Source organism: Kogia breviceps, chromosome X (genome assembly GCF_026419965.1).
Source record: "Kogia breviceps isolate mKogBre1 chromosome X, mKogBre1 haplotype 1, whole genome shotgun sequence".
Taxonomy (NCBI): domain Eukaryota; kingdom Metazoa; phylum Chordata; class Mammalia; order Artiodactyla; family Physeteridae; genus Kogia; species Kogia breviceps.
In genome coordinates, this window is record NC_081330.1 from 110,606,207 (window position 1) to 110,633,064 (window position 26,858).

At 36.5% G+C, this 26,858-nt stretch overlaps 1 protein-coding gene across 1 annotated transcript; it reads left to right on the forward strand.

The window, feature by feature from the left end:
• Positions 1-5,503: 5,503 nt before the first annotated feature.
• Positions 5,504-5,689, forward strand: LOC131748198 (UDP-N-acetylglucosamine transferase subunit ALG13-like). Its single transcript, XM_059050230.2, has one exon. It carries the CDS (start codon positions 5,504-5,506, stop codon positions 5,687-5,689), a length of 186 nt encoding a protein of 61 aa, XP_058906213.2.
• Positions 5,690-26,858: the final 21,169 nt, after the last annotated feature.

Here is a 26,858-nt window from a genome sequence, read left to right on the forward strand (position 1 = left end):
AGACAGGCAGAAGTTGGAAGAGCTTTGAAGAGATTGTTAAGGCCCTAAGGGAGGCTGCCAGTAAGACCTTAAGGGACAGTGAGGAAAATGTTGCTAGAAATTAGAGGAAAGAGGTTTCTTTCTTCTAACAGTGATCCTTGTTATTCCTTGTTGTATAGTGGTAGAAAACTTTGTGCCATCACCTATGGTAACATGGAAAGTCAAAAATGCAGCTAATGAGTTGGATGACCTAGCTAAAGATATTTCCAGACAGAATGTTGAAGGTGCCACTTGGCTTCCTTTTGATGCTTATAGTAAAATATAAGAGATAAACTACAAAGGAAGTACTATTTTTTTTTTTTTTTTTTTTTTGTGGTATGCGGGCCTCTCACTGTTGTGGCCTCTCCCATTGCGGAGCACAGGCTCTGGACACGCAGGCTCAGCGGCCATGGCTCACAGGCCCTCCCGGATCGGGGCACGAACCCATGTCCCCTGCATCGGCAGGCGGACTCTCAACCACTGCGCCACCAGGGAAGCCCCAAAGGAAGTACTATTAAATATAAATATAAAAGAGCAGTAATTATTAAGTTTGAAAAAAAGTTTCTCACTCCAATATTCTCAAATTAAGAAAAGGTTTCAGCAGAGTATATGCAAGAGGAGACTATAAGACACTTTGTTAAGAGCTCAGAAAGATCTAAGGTGGTGTCTTGGAGGACCATTCTATCTCTCTGTCAAACAATAGGACTAAGAGTCTAACAATCTTTAGGGCGTTGTTCCTCTCCAATGTAGAGAGGTCTTATCTTGGAGAGATTTATGAGTATGGTTTTGTTGGGAAGATCATAAATTGATTCACAGGAAATATACAGTTTTAAAAAAATTATATCGCTTTGGACTGAAAGGGACAGAGAAAGTACTAAATGAAAAGAAGACTTTTGGATCTCCAAATATCTGCAGGTAGGAAACAAGCTGCAAACACTACCAAGCTGCAAACACAGGGTACTTTTTTTACATAGAAAAGGAAGAACGACTCAGGGAGTGGAACCAAGAACTTAGAAGGAAGAGCCAAGAACCATATCCTGGGCAGTAGGACTGAGACCTGAGGAACTAGCAACATGTGCTTGGCTGGATTTCAGAATTGCTATGGACCTGTGACTCCAGAGTGCTTCCAACTTCTCCTGTTTTTGAACTGAAGGGTCTATAGTGACTATCCTCAACTTGTCCACCCATTGCATATTGGGTGTATGGGGGGCAGATAAATTGGTTTTGGTTTATATGTCCTCAAACAGAGAAACAGTACTAGAGGATCTGTACTTAAGGAACCATACCTGTACTTAAGGAACCATACCTGAAGAATCTCATCTATACCTGAACCTGATCTAGGTAATGATTCTGGACCTTGAGCTTGGCTCTGATATTGTCATGCGACATCTTTTGGCAAGATATGAATGTATATTGCATGTGGGTGGGATGTAGAATGTTATGGCCAAAGGGTTCACAGTGGCAGATGATACTTTCCATATATGGCTGCATGTCTATATACAAACTTTCCATATGCTCTGCTAACAATGTGACCAACATTCCACCTGAAGAGGTGGAAACATAAATATTCCTTCCCCACAAATCTGGGGCTGGTAACTGCTCCAACCAATAGAATATGGTAAAAGTAATACTGTGGGACTTCCAAGGCTGGGTCGGAAAATATTACAGCTTATACTGGCTCTCTCTCACTCTTGGGAAGTTTATCTTTGGTTCTCAGCCTCCATGATGTAAGAAAGCACAAACTAACCATGTGGATGGAGAGACCACTTGGAGAGCCCAAATGGAGAATAACTGAGGCTCCCAACCAACAGCATCAACACCAGATCTTTGAGTAATGAGCCTTCAGATGATACTAGCCCCCAAATTTTGGGTCTTCCAGCTCCACATTGTAGAGTAAAGACAAGCTCTCCTTCTTGTTCTCCATCCAAATTCCTGACCCATAAAATTTAAAGCATAATATATGTTTGTTTTACCCCACCATGCTCTGGGGTGATTTGTTACACAATCATAATAATGGAATATAGTTCTTAACTGTTTGGTGTTTTGGGGCATCTTGAGTTGAGACTCTAGGAAGTAAAGGGCAACTCTGTAGCTTTCAGTTGTAACAAAGGTTCTTACCTAAACTCTAAAAATCTCTACCCCTTACTCAAATATTCACAATCATACAGGGAAGCTGAAGTTATTTCAACATGATTACTATTTTGTGATATTCTTGAGAAAAGACAGTATATAAGTAATTAAAAATTTGGTCCAAATGACCTTGTCTTTTAGGTAATGCAAGAATGGAGTAAATAAAGGTACTGTTTTTATAAAGAGAGATCTAAGCACAATAGGTGACAATGTCAGAATATGAAAGCAAGATTTAACATAGTGAAGCCTTATTTCAATAATTTAGTGATGATTATAGAGATGAAAGGAAATGTACAAGAAATTTTTTGTTTGTTTCTTTTTCCACAGAGGACAGGCCATGAGGGAATGTGATGGAAACTGGAGCAGGAGGAATTGGGGTCATAAATTAGGAAGCATTTCCTGACTAAGAGTTGTGAAATACTGAATATGTTAATAAGATAAATTGTGTCATCTAATAAAATTTAAAGAGACATTTATATAGCTTTCTACTTAATTGAAAAACTACCTCACAGTTCTATAAATTTGGAATTTTGTCAAGTATATTGTATATAAAGAATTTATTGACAAAAATAATTTTAGGTGAGGGTGTTGGTTACTCAGTTTTTTTGCAACAATTATCTGTACCCACACATCCTAGTCCATTATAGAAGTCTTGAATCTTTAATTAATTTTATGGTGACTATTGTAGTAGAAAGCACAGTATGTACAGAGTCAGAAGTTCTGGTTTCACCCTCTTTGTCATTATTGAGCTCTGTGACCTTGGTTAAATCATTTAGCTTCTCACAATTTTGGTTTCTGTATACATAAAACATGAATAATACCTGCCCTATTGCCTCACAGGGTTGCTGTACAAATCAAAGGGAAATAATGAATGTTCCATGCCCTACACATAGTATACATAAAGGGAGAACTGCTTGTAGACAAGAGTGGAATCAGACTGGATGTGGCCTGAAAACTTAAATATATTGATTATTAATTCATGGTTCTTAAGGCTGTAGATATCTTCTTTAACAGATTCACATCCAGCTTCTGAATCCCTCAGTTACATTTATATTCTGAAATAAGCACAGATTTTGGACTCTGAGAATATGGACCTGATGCTTATTATCAGTGTGATTTGGGGCAAGTCAAACATAGACTATCATCTGAAAAATGGGGAAAAGAATGATAATACATGACTTACAGGGTTAATGAGAGGTTTTAAGTAATATAACACAGCTAAAAAATGCCTTCCCAGCTGTACAATGAATTTTATTTATAAGTTCCCTGATATTTAAAAGAAGGGGAGCATGGTGTGTGTTGAGGCAGCCTGCTTCATTGGTGAACAGATGTCATCGTTGAAAGGGTCCTCAGATCATAACAAAATTAATTTTCCTAAAACTTCCAAGTATTGGTCTTTCTTCTGCCTGTTGGAATAACATTGACTAAAAATACTACTTCCTCCACAACATAGTACTTCAAAATATTTGGAGACAGCTATCATATCTCTTTAGGCTTTCCTCTCAAGACGAAAATACCCAGTTTCCTCAAAAGTTCTTTATGTAAATGGATTTGTCTAGATTTTCTCTGGATCTTCTCCAGGATTCCTTCTGAAGTGTAGTGTCTAGCATGGGGCAAAATTTTCCAGATGTGTTTGGGCCAGCATGTATCACCTCCATTGAACTGGGGTCTAACTACCTTTGGTTTTGTTTAGATTTATTTTTGGCATTACAGTAATAATTATAGTACCATCAGTGAATGCTTACTACATACCATGCACACTACTAATTCTATTCTAAAAACCTTGCCAACCAGGGATTGTTTTCCCTATTGTATAGATAGTTTAGAGAGTTAAGCACTTGCCTACGTTCACAAAGGCGGTAGCATGTGGAAAAAGAGGTATTTGGATATAGTTCTGCCTGAGGCCCTTCCACATGCTCTTACATTGCAGTTAAAGCAATGGCAACTCCTTAACCTAAATGTTAAGATGTACTTTCCCCCTAAGTACAGTTAAAATTTTGTCATGTTGGTTGATAATTATTTTTCAAGCATGTCAGTATATTTGAAAACCTATTTTGGTCTTTACATATATTGGACTTTGTGCAATCTGTGAACCAATATGCATTCTGTCAATATATTCATCAAGTCCACTGATAAAACAGAGTTCACTGGACAGACCACCAGAGATCTCTCTCCATGGTGACTATAATCCAGGAGTTGATACCTCTTGGATCTGGTTGTTCAACAACTATAAATTCAACTTAACTGTATTTTCATCCAGCCCCCATTCCTTCATCTTGCCTCTAACAATAACATGAGAAATCTTATGAAATACCAGGTTAGAATTAGGTAAGTGATATCCGTGATGTACTCCTATTTCCAGGTTAATGACCCATGTTGATTTATGGTTAATCAGTCAGAGGGTTTCTAAATGACAAAAAAAAATATTAAAATTTTCATCATTGCTGTAAAATCATAGAGGAATGCTTGTAAAATATTCAACTCCAGATATAAAATGCACTTATTATAGAAATTATGTTTTAATTGTTACAGACTACAATCCAAAATCAGTGAAAATCCTGTTATTGTAATTTTAACCATGTTTAGAAAGTATAGGTGTGGGAGGCAATAATAATTTTCATTTTGTGACATTTTCATAATGATTCTAAAAATATTTTCAAAAAGTTAACAGCATTATAAAGATGTGAAAGTTCATGCAATTATGAAAAAAACATGCTACCAAAATTATTAAATATTTTACTGATTACAAAATGTTGCATACTCCCGGGCCCCGGGCCCGACCTCGGGCCCGCTCGGGGCTGCGCGGTCGACGCGCTCCGTCGGACTCTGCCCAGTACGACCCGGCCGGTCCTGCTGGGCGCCCTGCCTCGGCCCTGCCCCGGCCCTGCCCCGGCGCTCGAGTCGAGGCCGCCTTGCCTTACCTCCGCCTCAGGCACCCTCGGCCGGCGTCCCCGCGCGGCGCGGCGTCCCCTGAGCGCGCCTTCTCAGGGCTCGTGGTTCGCGCAGCCCCAGCTGAGGGCCACGACGACCCTGCTCCTTGCTCTCCCTCCCTAGTTTGCGCCACCTTTTTCAGAGTCTTTGCGTGGTCTCCTAGTTCTTGCGGGGCCATTTCTTTCACGACGTGATAATCTAGAGCCTCCGTTACAATTGACTTGTTCTACAAATAAGGTAGAAGAAAGGTGGTTCCCTAACCACTCAGTACGGAAGCACTTACTCTAATGTTTACAGATACAAGGATTCATTGAAAGAAGACCTTCAGACAGCAGATCTTGTTATTAGTCACGGAGGTGCAGGAAGCTGTTTGGAGAGTCTGGAAAAAAGAAAGCCGCTCACAGTGCTTATAAATGAAAAGTTGATGAACAGTCATCAGCTGGAATTGGCAAAGCAGCTACACAAAGACGGCCATCTCTTCTACTGTACCTGCGGCGCGCTTCCTGGGCTGTTACAGTCAATGGACTTTTCAACACTGAAATGTTTTCCTCCTGGCCGGCCAGAAAAATTTTCTGCATTTTTGGATAAAGTTGTTGGATTACAAAAATAAACACTAAACTCTCCACACTTTAAAAACACCGGGCTTCCCTGGTGGCGCAGTGGTTGAGAGTCCACCTGCCAATGCAGGGGACACGGGTTCGTGGCCTGGTCCGGGAAGATCCCACATGCCGCGGAGCGGCTGGGCCCGTGAGCCGTGGCCACTGAGCCTGCGTGTCCGGAGCCTGTGCTCCGCAACGGGAGAGCCCACAACAGTGAGAGAGGCCTGCGTACCGCAAAAAAAAATTAAAATAAAAAATAAAAAAAAATAAAAACACCCCTCAAATTCAACTTATGGATTGTGGTTAAATCAAATTAGAGTATATATTTGTAGAATAATATGAATTCATAAGCCTCCTACATCTGTAGAATGTATAGAAAATTTTATGGTGTGAATGTTAGCATTTGGGTCCAAATTCTAAATGCAATTTCACAAATTTATTAGATTTTTCCCTAATTTTCATATTTTAGTAAAAGAACTATGTAGGGAGCATTCACACGTTTTGTCCTAGAATCCAAATGGATTTGGAATCATGAAAAAAAAATGAATTAAATATGAAAACTTTGACAAAAACCTCAAAAGTAGTTAATTTCATATTAGAGTAAAAAATGAAACAGTAACAAACTTGTAAAAAAAATTTGAGTCAGAATCTTTAGCTTCATAATCCAAGGAACCAAATTTTAATAAAAAGACCAACAAAAATGATGGATTGTGTTCTGTGAAATAAAAAGCTCAGTAATTACCTTAAAAAATTAACTATCAAGTCAGTTGATCTATTGTACTTTGAGAAACTACTATTATCCTGAAGATAATAGTAGTAGAGTGGAGTGGTTGCGTTCACTGTTTTCCTATAAAAAATAAGTAGAAAGTGACAAAAATAATCTTGCCCAATGTCAAAGCTTTACTGGCTTGGGAAGAGTAAATCAAAAAGCACTTGTGTCGGGCTTCCCTGGCGGTGCAGTGGTTGAGAGTCTGCCTGCCAATGCAGGGGACGCGGGTTCGTGCCCCGGTCCGGGAAGATCCCACATGCCGCGGAGCGGCTGGGCCTGTGAGCCATGGCTGCTGAGCCTGCGCGTCCGGAGCCTGTGCTCCGCAACGGGAGAGGCCACAGCAGTGAGAGGCCCGCGTACTGCAAAAAAAAAAAAAAAAAAAAAGCACTTGTGCCAATAGGATTTGCTGTTATTTTTTAAGGACCCCCCTCTCACAGTGGTATTGAAACATTTACTGTAGCATCATAGAGGAATTTATGCCCTTATAAAATTAGTTTTACAAATGAGTAATTGATCTGATGTGTATAATGGCCTAAATGTATGGTTTTAAAATTCACATAACTCAAAATAGATACTTTATGAAATTCTGATTATAGTAAGTGGTCTCAAGACCTATAAAATAAACTCTATTATCCGTAAGTATTGATAGTTCTCTGGTAGAAAGTTTAGATATAATTCATCCATAAAAATAGAGCATTCACTGTAAAGATTTATTTTCGATTATATTATCCCAAAATGTTGAATATTCTAAGCATTTTATTTGGGATGCATTATATAATGTTTCTGTAGATTTATTTTCCTGATTGTGTTTTACTTAGGCTAATATTAAAATAAATTCTTACTAATGGTAAAATAAATGTTGCATAGGTTTAAATTAAACATAACAGATCTTATCTTTCAGGCTTTGGACTCTTTTTGTCTGGACTAATCTATGCCTCTTTTGTTCATTCATTCATTCACTTTTCCATCTAACAAATAAATTATATTAGCAAATAGTGTGCTTGTACTTGGGAGGTCTTGTAATATATTAGACCTGATTCCTGTCTTTATTAGGTGTTGGGAATAATCCTATAATTCAGTAAGGAAGAGAAGAAGTATATGAATTCTCTAAAGTAGATAATGATAAGTTCTGTAAAAATAATTTAGACTGAAGGTAGATCAGTTTTGGGCAAGGTAATCAACAATATTTCATTAACACACGTAGAATATAAGCTGAGCCTGGAAATCTAGTGATATTTCAATATTTCAAGATGTGGTGAAGAGTGTCTGAGACTGAGGATGGAGTATCTGCATTCTAGTCCATTTTAATTTTGATGGTGTTTATCTAAGCCCTAGAGGTAGCAGAGGAGAAATGTGAGCCCTTTCCTTGTCAAGAGTGGAATGGTATCTTAGTGAAATTCAGGGCACACCAAGACAATATCTTTTTGAACACCTAGTTAAGTCCAAGATAGTGTGCTATAAACTGAGTTTACAGAAAAACAAGAAATAATCCTTGCTCTCTAAGAATCTATAGTGTAGTGATAACTAAGGAAAATCTTGCAAGATGCCAAATTAAAGTATTTAAGTCCAGGTATTCTCATACCTTTACCCACATTGGACATTATCCATCATTTAAATCTTGGCCAATCTGAGGTGACCCTCCAGGGATAGCTAGGTAGGTCTTTCCTGTAAGGTCAGCATATCAACCAAATTGGGAGACAGAGCAACATGCCATATGAAAACGTGGTGCCACAGATAAAACAGGGCCAAAGAGTGTAAAGTTTGATTTGTTTCTAGTTTGAATTGAAACAATCATGAATGTTAAGGAAAGTTTATTATTTAGGATGGTGAAGGATCATGGATTACAGTAGTCATTTATTGTATAATGTTTATGATTGAAAGACAATTTCCTTTATTACTCTGTGATCACTCTGTAAAACGTGAAGTTTCCTCAGATTTTCATTTTTTGGAAGAAAATTTTTAGAATGGTCCCTTTCCCCCGGTATTGTGTTATTTTGTCAAACAAACAACATTGAAAGTATTTTCCATCCTCCCCATCCAATTACCTGTGTCAATCAGGTTCCAGTCAGAAAAGAGAAATTGTTCTAGGTATTTTACGCAGAGGAAATTTCATACAAGGACTTACTTAGGAGGGTCATTGATGATCTGAGGATCCAAAGAAGGAGCATAAGGCAATCTAGACATGAGCAGAAGCAGAAAGTGCTGCCATTGTCATTAAAGATGAGATGCTGATAGTGGAAGCTGGAACTATAATAGGTCAGCCTGGTGGGAAATGGAGGCACAAAGGAAAAGCCTCACTAGACTTCAGAGGTGGAGCAGAGGAGCTACTGTTGCTGCTGGAGACATGGCCCAAAGCAGCCAGTAAGCGGAGGCAAGACCTTGGCTTCTCCCCTCCTCCCACCGTCTACTCTTACAACATTGCTTTCAAATACTTGAACTTACTTGGGAGCCAGAGGGAAAGGGACACAAAGATATGTAGTTCCTTGCGATGCAGTAAAGGACAGAGAGATGTGGGAGAGGGATCTGAGAGCAAAAAGCCAGCCCATGACTCAGAGATAATCAATGTTAACATCATTTCAGCTATCTTGTATGCATAAATAAAATAAAATGTTTACACTGAATGAAGTGTATACAACCATGTATATTTGGATTAGACAAGGTTACTTCACAATTTACACACTATAATGCAATTTCCTTTTTCTGTTTCACACATATTACGGACATCATTCTGTGTTGCCACATGCAGATTGTTATTTTTAACAACTCCCTAATATTCCATTGTATTGATGGACTATAATGTATTTAACCAGTTCCCCTCAAGGGCTGCTTTGATTATTTTTAATTTTTCATGATTACAAACAATGCCAGATTGAAGATACTTGTACTTGTAAAATTGATCACTTCCACAATTATTTCATAGGATAGATTTCTAAAAGTGGATTTTTCAGTGAAGTATATGCACTTTTAAATTTTTGATAGTTATTTCCACACTCCGTTTCTAATGTTGGTAATAATTTGTATTCAAATCAAGATTGTATGAAATAGGCTGTTAATTAATCATTTGCTCCAATATTATATATTATCAATCTTTGTCAATCTGATAAGTAGATATATGTGTATATGTATTGAAGTCTGTATCTGTATGTGTCTGTGTCTGTGGAATGGCTAGGCTATGTCCATATATCTATGTTTGTGTGTATGAACATGTTGATATCTTTACTTATATGTCTGTGACTATGTCTTTGCTGATATATCTACGTAAATATAGTGGAGCTTCATTATTCATGGATTCAATATTTGTAAATTTGCCCACTTGCTAAAATTTATTTGTAAGCCCAAAATCAATAATGGCAGTGCTTTTGTGATCATTTGGGGACATGTAAAAAGTAGTGAAAGATTCAAGTAACATTACACACATGTTCCCAGCTGAGGTCAAGCAAGGTGATGCTCTGTCTTCTTGTGTCAGCTCTCACAGTATAAACACGTGTTCTTTTCACAGTGTATTTAGTGCCTTTTGTGTGTGTGTGTGCTTTTTCTTGGCGATTTTGCTGCTGAAAATGGCCCCCATGCATAGAGCTGAAGTACAGTCTAGTGCTCCTAAGTGCAAGAAGGCTGTGATGTGCCTTATGGAGAAAATATGTGTGTTAGATAAACATCATTCAGACATGCGTTATAATGCTCTTGGCCATAAGTCCAATGTTAATGAATCAACAATATATATTAAACAAGTTGTCTTTAAACAGAAACACACATAAATCAAGGTTATGTATTGGTTAATTGATGAAAATGGTATAAACAGAGGCTTGCAAGAACCTAACCTTGCATTTCCTGTAAGAGAATGCTAAGAGTGTTTAGTAACTTGATATTCATGAGGACTTTATAGCTCAACTACTGCATATAATGAGACGATTATATCCATATCTATGGCTCTATCGATCTTTCTATGTCTTTGATTCAATAAATATTTATCAAGTGCCTCTTATGAAATAGGTACTGGGAATAAAATGATAAGCAAAGACACCAAAAACACAAACAACAAAATTAGAAATAGGTAAATTACACTACAACAAAAATAAAAACTTGAGTGTTTCAAAGGCCTCTTATCAACAGAGTGAAAAGGAAACCCACAGGAATGGGAGAAAATATTTGAAGATCATATATATGATAATAGATTGATATCCAGTGTATGTAAAGAATGCCTGTGTCACAACAACAAAAAAATTCAAACAATCCAATTTAAAAATGGACAAAGACTTGAGTAGACTTTTCTCCAAAAAAGATATACAAATGGTCAACAAGAACATGAAAAGATGCTTGATATCATTAATCATTTGGGAAATGCAAATCAAAACCCAATTAGATATCACTTGACACCCTTTAGGATGGCTATCATAAAAGCAAAAACAAAATAGCAAGTGCTCATGAGGAGGTACAGAAATTAGAACCCTTGTGCACTGCTGGTTGGGAATGTAAAATGATGCAGCCACTGTGGAAAACCGTATAGCAGTTCTTAAAAAAATCCATTAAACATAGAATTACCATATGATCCAGCAATTCTACTTCTGAATATATACCCAAAAGATTTCAAAGCAGGAACTCAAATAGATATTTGTACACCCATGTTCATAGCAGCGTTACTCAGAGTAGCCAAAAAGTAGAAGCAACCCAGTACACATTGATGGATGAATGGATAAGTATAATGTGGTATATACATGCAATGGACTATCATTCAGCCTTAAAAAGGAAAGAGTTTCAGACACTTATTACAATATGGATGAGCCTTGAAGACATCATGCTAAGTGAAATATGCTAGTCACAAAAGGGCAAATATTGTGCGATTGCACTTATGAGGTACCTACTGTAGTCAAATTCAGAGACAAAGTACAGTGGTGATTGTCAGGGGTTGAGGGTAGTGGGGATTGGGAAGTTATTGTTTAAGGGGTATAGAGTTTCAGCTGGGGAAGAGGAAAAACTTCTGGGCATGGATGGTAGTGATGGTTCCACAACAATGTGAATGTACTTAATGCCATTGAACTGTAAACTTAAAAATGGTTAAAATGGTAAATTTTATGTTTTGTATATTTAACCACAGTAAAAAAGACAGTTGAGCAAAATGAGCACTGTAGGATTTTGCAATTTCATTGGTTAAATTCCACAACTAAAAATGGACTAAAAATTAGCAACAGAGACAAACATATAACATATACAATTCAAAATTGCAAGGATTTTTATAATGAAAATGTGTAAATGTGACGTGAGAACATGAAATAAGGGAAATTGACTTGGTTTGGGGGTGTTAAGGAAGGGTCACGTTTAGTAAGCCTTAACATTTAAAAATATATTTCAATTGTGTGTTATTTTCAAATGAAAATTACATTTACAATTCATTTTATTTTGGTTCATTTAAAATTATTGCTTGATAAGAACAATTTGAATCTTTAAAGCTACTATTCCTGTAATGTCTGGGGTAACTGTTTTTCTCACTTTACCTCTACATCTTTCTTCTTTTTTCCCCCTCCCTCCTCTTTTTTTTTTTTTTTTTTTGTGATCATTGGCCTTTCAAACAAGTTTATAGCATGTCACATCCCAACAGTATAGAAATGCATACTGTGATTTCTTCTACCACTGTAACTGTTTTAATTTTTGCTTTACAATTTTTATCAATTTGGTATTTATTTTGATATCCAGGATATGCTTTATTTTATTTTCCAGATATGTTGTCCCTATATAATGTATTTCATTATTTATATTTCTCAATGATTTGAAATATGTATTACTCACTGTAGTCCAGAGGTTGACAAACTTTTTCTGTAAAGGGCCAGATAGTAAATAAATTAGGCTTTGTAGTAATATGTTCTCTGTTGCGAATACTCAGCTCTGCTGTTGCAGCACGAAAGCAGCCATAGACAATACATGACTTCATGAAAGAACATGACTGTATTCTATTAAAACTTAAATTTACAAAATCAGGTGGTTGAGTGGGTTGGTCCTTTAGTGTGCAGACACCTGCTCTGCTATTTTGTTGCATTGGTTCCTCTGTCTCATCTATTTTATTTAATTTATTTTTGTTGAAGTAGAGTTGATTTTCAATATTATATTAGTTTCAGGTATACAACATAGTGATTCAATATTTTTATACATTATACTCAATTGAAAGTTATTATAAAATATTGGATATGTTCCCTGTGCTGTACATTACATCCTTGTATCTTATTTTATACCCAGTAGTTTGAACATCTTAATCCCCACCGCTATCTTGCCACTCCCTGCTGATAATCACTAGTTTCTTTTCTGTATCTGTAAGTCTGTTTCTGTTTTGTTTTATTCATTAGTTTGTTTTATTTTTTAGATTCCACATATAAGTGAAAACATACATCATTTGTCTTTGTCTGACTTACTTCACTAACCATAATACCTTCCAGATCCATCCATGTTGCAAATGGCAAAATTTCATTATTTTTATGGTTGAGTAATATTCTATTGTATATATTTACCACATCTTCTTTATCCACTCATCTGTTGATGGACACTTAGGTTGCTTCCATATCTTGGTTATTGTAAACAATGCTGCTATGAACATTGGGGTGCATATGTCTTTTTGAATTAGTGTTTTCATTGTCTTTGGATATATACCCAGGAGTGGAATTGCCGGATCATATGGTAGCTTTATTTTTAGTTTTTTAAGGAACCTCCATACTGTTTTCCACAGTGGCTGTACCAGTTCACTTTACCACCGAAAGTGTACAAGCATTCCCTTTTCTCCACATCCTTGACAATATTTGTTATTTGTGGTCTTTTTGATGATAGCCATTCTGACAGGTGTGAAGTGAGATCACATTATGGTTTTGATTTGCATTTCCTGCAATGCTTAGTGATGTTCAGTCTCTTTTCATGTGCCTGTCGGCCATCTGTATGTCTTCTTTGGAAAAATGTCTGTTCAGGTCTTCTACCTATTTTTTGATTGGGTTCCTTGTTTTTTTGATGTTGAGTTGTATGAGCTGTTTATATATTTTCCGTATTAACCCCTTATCGGTCATATCATTTGCAAACATATTTTCCTATCCAGTAGATTGTCTTTTCATTTTGTTGATGGTTTCCTTTGCTGTGCAAAAGCTTTCAAGTCTAATTAAGTCCCATTTTTAATTTTTGCTTTTGTTTCCCTTGCCTTAGGAGACAGATCCAAAAAAACATTGCTAGGATTTATGTCAAAGAGTATTCTGCCTATGTTTTCATCAAGGAGTTTTATGGTTTCTGGTCTTACATTCAGGTCTTTTTTTTTTTTTTTTTTTTTTTTTTTTGCGATATGCGGGCCTCTCACTGTTGTGGCCTCTCCCGTTGCGGAGCACAGGCTCCGGACGTGCAGGCCTAGCGGCCATGGCTCACGGGCTTAGTTGCTCCGCAGCATGTGGGATCTTCCCGGACCAGGGCACGAACCCGTGTCTCCTGCATCGGCAGGCGGATTCTCAACCACTGCGCCACCAGGGAAGCCCTTACATTCAGGTCTTTAATCCATTTGAATTTATTTGTGTATATGGTGTGAGAAAATATTCTAATTTCATTCTTCTACATGCAGCTGTTCAGTTTTCTGAGCACCACTTATTCAAGAGTCTGTCTTTTCTCCATTGTATATTCTTGCCTCTTTTGTCATAGGTTAATTGACCATAAGTGTATGTGTTTATTTATGGGCTCTCTACCCTGTTCCATTGATCTATGTGTCTGTTTTTATGCCAGTACCATACTGCTTTTGATTACTGTAGCTTCGTAGTATAGTCTGAAGTCAGGGAGCATGATACCTCCAGCTTTGTTCTTTTTTTCTCAAGACTGAGTTGGCTATTCAGGGCCCTTTGTGGTTCTATATGAATTTTAGGATTATTTGTTCTAGTTCTCTGAAAATTGCCACAGGTATTTTGATAAGGATTGCATTAAATCTGTAGACTGCTTTGGGCCATTTTAACAATATTAATTCTTCCATTCCATGAACACAGGATATCTTTGTTTCTTGGTAACATCTTCAATTTCCTTCATAAATAATTTATAGTTTTCAGAGTATAGGTCTTTCACCTCTTTGTTAAGTTTATTTTATTTTAAAAAATATTTATTTATTTATTTATTTATTTATGGCAGCATTGGCTTTGTTTTAGTTACAGCATGTGGGCACTTTGTTGCGGCACAAGGGCTTCTCTCTAGTTGTGGCATGTGGGGTCAGTAGTTGTGACACGTGGGTTTAGTTGTCCTGCAGCATGTGGAATCTTAGTTCCCCAACCAGGGATCAAACCAGCATCCCCTGCATTGGAAGGCAGATTCTTAACTGGACCACCAGGGAAGTCCCATTGGTTAAGTTTATTTCTAGGTATTTTATTCTTTTTGAGGTGATTATAAATGGGATTGTTTTTGTGTTTTCTCTTTCTGATAGTTCAATATTAGTGCATAGAAAAGCAACAGATTTTTGTATATTAATCTTGTATCATGCAACTTTACTGAATTCATTTATTAGTTCTAACACTTTTGGTGGAGACTTTATTTTTTTAACATCTTTATTGGAGTATAATTGTTTTACAATGGTGTGTTAGTTTCTGCTTTATAACAAAGTGAATCAGCTATACATATACATATATCCCCATATCTCCTCCCTCTTGTGTATCCCTCCCATCCTCCGTATCTTACCCCTCTAGGTGGTCGCTAGACACCGAGCTTATCTCCCTGTGCTATGCAGCTGCTTCCCACTAGCTCTCTATTTTACATTTGGTAGTGTATATATGTCCATGCCACTCTCTCACTTCATCCCAGCTTACCCTTCCCCCTCTCCGTGTCCTCAAGTCCCTTGTCTACATCTGTGTCTTTATTCCTGTCCTGCCCCTAGGTTCTTCAGAACCATTTTTTTTTGTTAGATTCCATATATATGTGTTAGCATATGGTATTTGTTTTTCTATTTCTGACTTACTTCACTCTGTATGACAGAATCTAGGTCCATCCTTGGTGGAGATTTTAGATCTTTCAATATCATGCCATTTGCAAATAGTGACAGTTTTACTTCTTCCCTTCCAATTTGAATGCCTTTTATTTCATTTTCTTGTCTGATTGCTGTGCGTAGGACTTCCAATAATATATGAAATAGAAATGGCAAGAGTGAACATCCTTGTCTTTTTCCTGATTTTAGAGAAAAGCTTTCAGTTTTTCACCATTGACTATGATGTTAGCTGTGGGTTTGTCATAAATGGCCTTTATTATGTTGAGATATGTTCTCTCTATACCAACTCTGTAGAACATTTTTATTATAAATAGATATTGAATTTTGTTAAATTTTTTTGCATTTATTGAGGTGACTGTGTGCTTTTTTAAAAAACATCTTTATTGGAGTATAATTGCTTTACAACAAAGTGAATCAGTTATACATATACATATGTTCCCATATCTCTTCCCTCTTGCATCTCCCTCCCTCCCACCCTCCCTATCCCACCCATCTAGGTGGTCACAAACCACCTAGCTGATCTCCCTGTGCCATGCGGCTGCTTCCCACTAGCTATCCACCCTACGTTTGGTAGTGTATATATGTCCATGCCACTCTCTCACTTTGTCCCAGCTTACCCTTCTCCCTCCCCGTGTCCTCAAGTCCATTCTCTACGTCTGTCTGCGCCTTTATTCCTGTCCTGCCCCTAGGTTATACCGAGTGAAGTAAGTCAGAAAGAGAAAAACAAATACCGTATGCTAACACATATATATGGAATCTAAAAAAAAAAAAGTGGTTCTGAAGGACCGATGAGCAGGACAGCAATAAAGATGAAGATTTAGAGAATGGACTTGAGGACATGGGGAGATGGAAGTGTAAGCTGGGACGAAGTGAGAGAGTGGCATGGACTTATAAATACTTCCAAATGTAACATAGATAGCTAGTGGGAAGCAGCCACGTAGCACAGGGAGGTCAGCTCAGTGCTTTGTGACCACCTAGAGGGGTGGAATATGGAGCGTGTGAGGGAGATGCAAGAGGGAGGAGGTGTGGGGATTGATGTATATGTATAGATGATTCACTTTATTTTAAAGCAGAAACTAATGCACCATTGTAAAACAATTACACTCCAATAAAGATGTTAAAAAAAAGATACTGAAAAAAAATTAATTAAAAAAAAAAGAATGAATCGCCACTTTGTGGGTCTTATCAAAGTCACTGCGCTGTGCAACCAGGACTCTCTTCAACCAGGATCCAAGAAACATACAGAATGCTACCCCAAATAGTCTACCAGAAGGGTGAGAGATGGGAGTATTTGTCTACTAGCTCCCATCCACTATTGGTTAAGTGTTGCCTCTGGGGGCCTTAACCCTGTAATAGTGGGCTGGACTTGCTGGCCTACCTAGTGGATTTTGCAGCATTAGAGAAGTTCTGGAAATAACGCTCGGCAGAAAGGAGATTGAGCTTGTGAGAAGCTGTTTACAGCAGCTGTTAGCTGAAATCAGTTGTGTGTGCAGGAATGTGACATGGAAAAGCAAAGGCACCTGACACCTTAGGTAACAACTGATTCGTTTCATATACAGGTCATTGGACTTCAGAGTCCCTAACTCAGTTTCCTTGAATACTCAGGATTTTAGATGGTAGTGGAAAGATGAACTTGAAAAAGCAGTTCTGCAAATGGCAGAAAGCTGGCACAAGAAAGACCAAGGTAGGTAGGGATACAAATCTCATTGGAGTTGGCCCTAGAGTTCACCCACATTCCATTACATCATGATGACCTCTGCATCCACGACACTGAATATGCTGGTAGAATAATCCCTATTTTATAGGCAAAATTACATGAGAGATGTGGAGATTATCAGCCACTTATTAATAAATTGGGAGTAGATTCCATTCTTTTGCCTCTTATCTCAGATTATTTTCCCAAAGGATGTACTTCCTTCTACTGCTGCTTTTATTCAGAGTTTCCTTCCCTCCGTGTCCTAGCTGGATCAGAGATAGCTTTGTTCCCTTTGGCATGATTACTTGACCTAACCCATTTCACTCATACATCGGTCACTTTATTGGTCCTCAGGCTACTCGTCTTTAAGAAGAAGGGATATGTTTATTTCTCACTTTCTATCTAGCTCCAATGCTCTTTGCTCCTTTGTCTGCATGTGTTACACCTATTTGAATGTCCTGAAACAGGAACTTTGATGTCTGTTTAAAACAGTAAGCTAGGCACATGTAAGTTGCTTACTATAGTTGGTACCTCATTTTCTTGGAGGAAATGACATATTTAGAGGCAAATTTTGAATTGTCAGTCTGGAAATACATATGTACAGAGTTCATAGAAAGACATCTTGGCAATTTTGTAATGTGAAGAATCTTAGTCTTTGGTAAAACTGTTTAATTTTGTCATATTCATTTTATTTAGTTAAGGAAATCAAAACTAGCAATAATACAAAAATGTGTGAAAGGATATTTGATGTACCTTTTTAACTTGGAAAAATAAAGCAAAAGACAAAAGGTATTTGAGTATATGTGTGTATAAAATGTGTGTATGTATATAATACATATAATGTATATATACTATATATAGTATATATACATATAATGTATATATACTATATATAGTATATGTATATACTAGAAATAATATATATGAGTAACTATATAAAATATAGTATAAGTTATATAATTCCTATTTTTCTATTTGGAGTTCAAAAAAATATGAGTGCAACTCAGTCCATATAAGTGGGGAGGGTATGTATGGATTATGCCTAGAGTTAACTGGTTTCCAAAATGAGTTATTAGACAATTGTATGCCTCAGTCTCTCAATCTGTAACTGTAGAATAACAGTACCTTTTCTTACCCTTCCTTCTCTCTGAGGAGTGTTTTGCTGGTAAAATAGATAATTCTTTCTGAGAGGGCCTTGAGTACATCAGTAGAAGAATGTTATTCATATGCAGGGTAGTGTTATTATGCTGTTAGACCATGGAAAAAAACTCGTCACTTCCCACTATCCACTGTGGATTTGACACAAGAAAGTCTGTAGTTTTCTGAATAGAAGAATAAGCAAAACCTTGACTCTCAAAAAATAGATCCTTAAAACTACCACTTAGAAATGCCTTGCCTCCGGTTGCTTAATTGAAAGACTGTTGCTAAAATGAGTCTTAGAATTTCTTTCACTGAGCAATGTCTTGCCTTTTCATCTAAGAAGCTATACTTTCTACTGATGTATTATTATTAAATACCTAGTAGTACTGTGCCTAGTCCTAGCTTGGATAATAAAAGACCTAAGAAAAATGGTTCTTAATTGTGGCAATCTTTTGGATACTTCCTCCAATTGAAAAAAAAATAGAGAAGTGCTTAGCACCAAATAGAAACTGTGATTAACTGTATTATAGACATATGGCAGTCATATACTTGGGGTTCGGTACATGACCTACATTAAGCCGTACTAGAATTAACCAATCCTACAATGCAGTTTTGATGAGTTAGCATGAATCAAGTCACTAGGCCTTATCATTGCTGAGTGAACCTAAGAAACTGAGTTTCTGAAAATGCAAACCTGATGACCTCACACTGGAGCAAAGAGAAAGTATTCAGCAAATGAAAGAGAGCCTAAGCTAGGTGATATTTTAATCTATGTCAATGTAAGGGTAAAAGACAATTTCCTTCTTCCCTTGTCCATGGCAGATAATGATAATCAGTCATGAAGACTAAACATAACGTCAGAATCCTCCTTAACATAGTGACCTAGAACAGCAAATGTTTTGTTAAATGGTCAGATAGCACATATTTTATGTTGCTGGACAACACAGTATCTGTTGCAACTACTCATCTCTGCCATTGTAGTGCAATTTGTAGCACAAATGCAGACATAGACAGTTTATACACAAATGGGCATGGCTGCATTCCAGTAAAATATTATTTAGAGAACCAGGTGGCTGTCCTTTAAGCCATAGCTTGTTGGCCCCTGGTCTAGAGAGCTAGCATGATTCACTCAGAGTTAGCATATAAGAATTAACCTGCTTGCTACTCTTGGTTTTGAGGCAGGTTTAATATGCCTGACCTTTTTCATGTTCAATTTAACCACACAACTCAAGCTAAATGGATCTTCCACCTTCCAATTCCAGCTCAGGGCTTTGCTAATTCTGTTACTCTGTCAGAGATTTTTTTTTTTTTGAATACCATTTTGAGCCTCAGTTTCTCATTTGGTAAAAGAATCTAATAACAATACAGGGTTGCTGCAAGAGTCAGATGAGAAAATGTAGATGAAAGCATTTGTAAACCATAAGACACTAGAGTAGTTGAATGAAATAATTGTACTTTTTAGGTGAATGTGTCTCATAAAGATTATTTCAAAAAACTTTTTTTTACCAGGTAAAATTCACAATTATTTCTTTGTGAAAATCCACTTGTCTGTCTTTCCTTTGTTTAAAAGGCTTTTATTGTAGCTAAAATGCAAGAGACCTACCTAAAATTGCATGGAAGGAATTTTTGACCTCTTACAGCTTTTATGATACTTCTTTCTCTAGAAATCTTGATGCAATGCAAGTTTGTGTTGGAGAAAATAAACCACTGTACCAAAATCCCCAGCTAGAATCCACGCATCACAGTCCTAAACAGATTATCAAGTCAAGTAATATAGTATGTTACCGATGAAGCAAACAGCAATGTTTGCTCTAGACTGTAACCCTGGTTATCTGATTAAGAACCCAACATAAGTGCGTACAAAATGCATAAAGAAAATATGGTAAGAAAGCTGAAAAAAAATAAGAATACTGATCTGATTTATTGAGAGAATGAATGTATACATCTAATTGTTAAAATATCTGCTAATCGATAGTTTCCAATCTTTGATTGATATGAACAGTGAATAAAGTAAATTGTTGGCTGAAGATACTTGATATGCTTAGTAAATGAGATCCTTCACAATAATAATACTTCTTCTGGATTATGGAAGGATAACCTTCTATACAGCATTTTAAATTAAATTCTTTAAGTGGAAAATATTTGAGTAAAGATCACCTTCCTGTAATGAAAACTACTCCTTTAATGAACAAAATTTGAAATTTTGTTAATGAATTGCAAATATGTGATTTACTGGCTTGACTCTCTTTAGGCCCTAATAGATATATAGAAACTACATTCTTGAATACTTTCTTGATTTACTTACTTTATAATTATTTTTTAGAAGAAAACAGTTGAATCCCTATGATCTTTGGTGAGTATAACTGCATTATTGAAGCAAATATAAAATATTTTCCTCCAAAGTTATTTTTTCTTAGTTAAAAAACTACAGTCCTGTCTATTTTGTCTTTCAACTTTTCAGTAACATTTTGAATATTAACATCACAACAGCAATAACTATTTGTTTCTTTTTTGGTTTTAACTCAATTTCTCTTTTGCATTAATTCTTTGTTTTGGAGAATAAGGATTGAGACTTCTCATTTTCACAGTGTTCTATCCTTTTCTAAGGGGAGAGTTTATCATGAGTAAAACTGTAAAGCTGTTGCCATGAATGACTGAAAGCAAGTTATATTTTTGCAAGTAAGGAGAAACAATTAGACTTCGTGTCTTCTGCTCTTCCCAGGGCTTGGTCTTTGACATTTTCTCTTCCGACTTCTGATTTCATCATGGTTCTGGAGAATGAAAGGTTCTAAACTTTAGAAATTCTGTTGAGCTTATCGTTAGTCCCTAGAGTGAGCTTTGCAGTGCTCTATATTATAGCAGAGAGAGCTGAAGACAGGATAGGTTTCTAATTTTAGAGACTTAGGCAGATTTCTGAATATCTCCAGGCCTCAATTTCTAATATTTAAAGAACAATGATACCAACCTTGTCTACCACACAGTTGTTATGTGTGTGAAAAAGAACTTTGCAAACTGTGAAACACACATATTTGCAGCATTTTAATTATTAATAAGGCAAAGCTGTGGGCATTGATATAAATAACTTACACATAAAGGTATTTTCTATTCTTTAAAGAGAATCTAACTCTGATAATGAAGGAGATAATTAATCAATATGCAGTATATAGGAAAGGACAAACTTTTTGACCAGGCTAGAGCAAGGAAAGCAAATTCATTCCTATAGATCACCTACTTTGCTGTCACTCCCTGTGCATTCTGAAGTGCTCTGCTGTGGTTTAGTTTTGTAGAGGGGACACTATATTTGCAATAATAGGGAAGCAAGAAGAGGCAAAAGCACAATGGGATGAGTTATGAAAAGATGAGGAGCCACAGAGAAAACTCTGAGGAAAGTCCACAGTATTTCAAGCCATCACTAAAATTGCCACAGTGTCTGAATCTATTTTGTTATGGTAATACAGCGGTCAGCAAACTGGAGCCTGCTGCCTGTTTTGTAAATGCAGTTTTGTTGGAGCATACTCCTGCCATTTTTGTTTCCGTATTGTCTATGGCTGCTTTTGCACTGCAAGGGCAGCGTTGCATTGTAGCGACAGAAGCCATAGGACCCACGAAGCCTAAACTATTTACTCTCTGAACCTTTTCAGAAAAAGTTTGCCCAGCCCTGCTCTAAGAGAAAAACTCATAATTGGAAGAAGTGCTGGACTGGGCCCAGAGGAAGCAATCTGCATCACTGCATCACTGTTGAACAAGTAAATGTTTTAACCCAAATTTTGTTTGATTTTGTTTTCCCTCCCCTTCTCCTCCTATACACAGACACGTGTGTGTGTGTGTGTGTGTGTGTGTGTGTGTGTGTGTGTGTGTGTATGTTTATGTGTGTGTGAGAGAGAGAGAGAGAATTAGTTCAAGGTAGGTGGCTGGTAGTTGGCAATGTTACACAGGGCAGTACGCTTTTATGAAAAGAATGAGATTATAGTAAGCTCACCATCCTAATGCCATCAGTTTGACTTAATGAACAGAAGAGTGGGCCTTTTCTTAGCTACAGAACAGACTCCATGTCTGCTTGTGAGTAAATTTTGTACAAAGAACATTTGTTCTGAGACTTGCTTTTACTGTTATACCACATAGCCTGGAAGTAGTAAGGAAGGGGACATATAACTACCAAAGTTTAATGGAGCACCTTGATGGTTGCTGAATGACCAAATTGATTTTGGTCTGTTTTTCACATGGGCTATGTCTGATAAAGAGATGAAAATGATGAGTAACTGTCCAATCATTAAGATTAGATAACAGGAAATAGATATGAAAGGGAGGATCATGAGTTTAGAGGACTAGCTCTCAGCGTGGTAGGAAAATAAGTTAATTACAACTCAGGTAAATTACCATAATTGGCTTGGTTCAATAACCCCAGTGCTGTGTCTCTTTGGTGGAAGAAAGGATAATACAGCTTTCCTGTTAACTGGCTCATAAATACAGATTTTGGAGAATGTTTCCATATGTCACTTTAGGATCTAATAATCTATCCCATATCTTTAGAATCCACAGGATAGCAGTGATTTGAAAGAAAGACTCTATTATTAAATAATCTTAAGGTTGCCAAATAGCCAAAGCAATCTTGAGAAAGAAAAATGGAGCTGGAGGAATCAGGCTCCTGGACTTCAGACTATACTACAAAGCTACAGCAATCAAGACAGTATGGTACTGGCACAAAAACAGAAATATAGATCAATGGAACAGGATAGAAAACCCAGAGATAAACCCATGCACATATGGTCACCTTATCTTTGATAAAGGAGGCAAGAATATACAATGGAGAAAAGACAGCCTCTTTAATAAGTGGTGCTGGGAAAATTGGACAGCTACATGTAAAAGAATGAAATTAGAACACTTCCTAACACCATACACAAAAATAAACTCAAAATGGATTAAAGACCTACATGTAAGGCCAGACACTATCAAACTCTTAGAGGAAAACATAGGCAGAACACTCTATGGCATAAATCACAGCAAGATCCTTTTTGACCCATCTCCTAGAGAAATGGAAATAAAAACAAAAATAAACAAATGGGACCTAATGAAACTTCAAAGCTTTTGCACAGCAAAGGTTACCATAAAGAAGATGAAAAGACAACACTCAGTATGGGAGAAAATATTTGCAAATGAAGCAACTGACAAAGGATTAATATCCAAAATTTATAAGCAACTCATGCAGCTCAATATCAAAAAAACAAACAACCCAATCCAAAAGTGGGCAGAAGACCTAAATAGACATTTCTCCAAAGAAGATATACAGATTGCCAACAAACACATGAAAGAATGCTCAACATCATTAATCATTAGAGAAATGCAAATCAAAACTACAATGAGGTATCATCTCACACCAGTCAGAATGGCCATCATCAAAAACTCTAGAAACAATAAATGCTGGAGAGGGTGTGGAGAAAAGGGAACCCTCATACACTGTTGGTGGGAATGTAAATTGATACAGCCACTATGGAGAACAGTATGGAGGTTCCTTAAAAAACTACAAATAGAATTACCATATGACCCAGCAATCCCACTACTGGGTATATACCCTGAGAAAACCATAATTCAAAAAGTGTCATGTACCACAATGTTCATTGCAGTTCTATTTACAATAGCCAGGACATAGAAGCAACCTATGTGTCGATCAACAGATGAATGGATAAAGAAAATGTGACACATACACACAATGGAATACTACTCAGCCATAAAAAGAAATGAAATTGAGTTATTTGTAGTGAGGTGGATGGACCTAGAGTCTGTCATACAGAGTGAAGTAAGTCAGAAAGAGAAAAACAAATACCATATGCTAACACATATATATCAGATTAAAAAAAAGTGGTTCTGAAGAACCTAGGGGCAAGATGGGAATAAAGACACAGACCTACTAGAGAATGGACTTGAGGACATGGGGAGGGGGAAGGGTAAGCTGGGACAAAGTGAGAGAGTGGTAGTGTATATATGAACATATATACACTACCAAATGTAAAATCGATAGCTAGTGGGAAGCAACCACACAGTACAGGGAGATCAGCTTGGTGCTTTGTGACCAGCTAAAAGGGTGGGATAGGGAGGGTGGGAGGGAGGCAGATGCAAGAGGGAAGAGATATGGGGATATATGTTTATGTATAACTGATTCATTTTGTTATAAAGCAGAAACTAACACACCATTGTAAAGCAATCATACTCCAATAAAAATGTTAAAAAAAGAATCTTAAGGTTGGAGAAGGGGAAAAGACTTATTTAGCTTAATAAGATTCAGGAGCTCTACCAGCAGAAGGTTAACTTTGCTGTGAAAAAGTTTTTATTTCTGCAATTTTGTTGTTACTCCAACTTTTAATGTTTTAATTTTGAAATAATTTCGAACAATTTAAAAGTGGTAATAGTAGTATAAATAACTCTTATCTATCCCTCATCTTCACCCAGGTTCACTAACTATTAATTGTTTGCCATTCATGCTTTCTCTCTCCCTCTCTCTGTCTCTCTCTGTCTCTGTCTCTCTTTGTTTCTCTTTATGTCTGTATGTAGATAATGATTTGCCATTTATAGGCATCATTCCTCATTTCCCCTAAACATTTCACATTTCACTGTGTGGTCTTTATGAACAAAAACATCATCTTATATAATCACAGTATAATTATCAAAATCAGGATACTTAACACTGATACTATTGTATCATCTATCTGCATTCATATTCAAATTACTGCAATTGTTTCAATAATGTCCATTATAACAACTCTTTTTTCCTGTCCAGGATCCAATCCAGGATCAGATTTTGTATTCAGTTGTCATATTTCTTTGGCTCCTTTAATTTGCACAATTCCTAAGGCTTACTTTATCTTTCATGATATTGACATTTTGAAGAGTAAGGACCAGGTATTTTGTAGAATGTCCTTCAATTTTGGATTGTCTAAAATTTCCTGATTAGATTTAGGTTTTGTACTTTTGGCAGGAATACTACATATGATTTATTGTGTTTTTACTAGTGCATTGTATTAGGAGGCACATGATGTTGGTTTAATTATTGTTGATGTTGATTTTGATCACTTAGACATGGTGATCCCTGCCAGATTTCTCCATGATATGGTTGCTATTTTCTCCTTTGCACTTACTAAGTAACATGGGAGAGACTTTTGAAGATATTCACATGTCCTGTTCCCTTTCGAACTTTCATTCATTAATTTTAGCAACCATTGATATTTTATTTGAATATTGAATACTTAAAATTGCCAAAAAATATTAACTTTTACTCCATCATTCTTCCTATATTTATTAGCTGATAGTCTACCGTATGGAGGCACTGTACCTTTCTCTAGCTCTTTGTCTCTCTCTGCTATCATTATGGACCCATAACTACTTATTTTATTTAAAGGGTTATAATATATTAGTATTGTTTTTGCCATCTTTATTATTATTAATACCAAATTGTGTGTATTATACACACATACCCCCAATACACACACACAATGGATTATCATTCAGTCATAAAAAATGATTGAAATATTGCCATTTGCAGCAACATGGATGGATGTAGAATTTATCATACTGAATGAAGTAAGTCAGCCAGAGAAAGACAAATATTATATGATATCACTTATATGTGAAATCTAAAAATAATACAAGTGAACTTATTTACAAAACAGAAATAGACTCACAAACATAGAAAACAAACTTATGTTTACCAAAGGGGAAATGGGGGTAGGATAAATTAGGAGTACAGGATTAACAGATACACACCACTATATATAAAGCAGATAAACAACAAGGATTTACTGTACAGCACAGGGAACTTTATTCAATGTTTTCTAATAGTCTATATGGAAAGTAATAGATATACATAATTGAATCCCTGCTGTATACCTGAAACTAACATAATATTATAAATCAACTATAGTTCAATAAAAAAGAACATTGACCACTTTTTATAATACATTTTACAAAAAAAGTAGCTTCTGCTTCCTTTTGACTTATTCTCAACATTCTTTGAGAATTTTCTTACTTTCTGCCACAAAAGGTATTCTAGGTGTGTTTTTCTTTGACTCAGCCTTAGAATAAGATGTTTCTTGAAGCCCTCTGTAAAAAGTTTTGATTATATTTCAGTTATGCAGACTATCTCTTCTAAAACTTCTCTTCTTCCTTCCACCAGTGTCTTGTTCTTGTTAATTCCTCATTCCCCATCTTTGTAGTCAAGATAACTGTTTTGTCTACCCTTATGCATGGGTTGAGTGTCATTCTTTTACTCAGCTTTACTCTATGATTGGGAGAGTGGGTGTTGGTCCTGGGAGAAGAGAAAGGAAAAGTCATTCTTGTATGTAATTTCATTAGCTTTTTATTTGCTTGTCATGTCAAGTGTGTTATTGGTGTTTTTCTTTCCTTCACCTTTAAGGTTGTTGCACAACTGATAAAATTGCATTCACCCCAGCAATTACATAGAGGGTGGAGAGTGTAGAGAAAAGAACATGGAACTAGAATTCAGGAAATCTAATTTATGTCATAAACTCTATCTAGATATTTGGTGAGTTAGTATGGTTCTACGATTCTGTTTTCTCAACTTTCAAATGGGAATGATTTCCTTTTCCCAGTTATCTG

Excerpts from the sequence above, each read along its gene's own strand:
- LOC131748198 (XM_059050230.2), top strand. The coding sequence starts at position 5,504 with ATGAACAGTCATCAGCTGGAATTGGCAAAGCAGCTACACAAAGACGGC.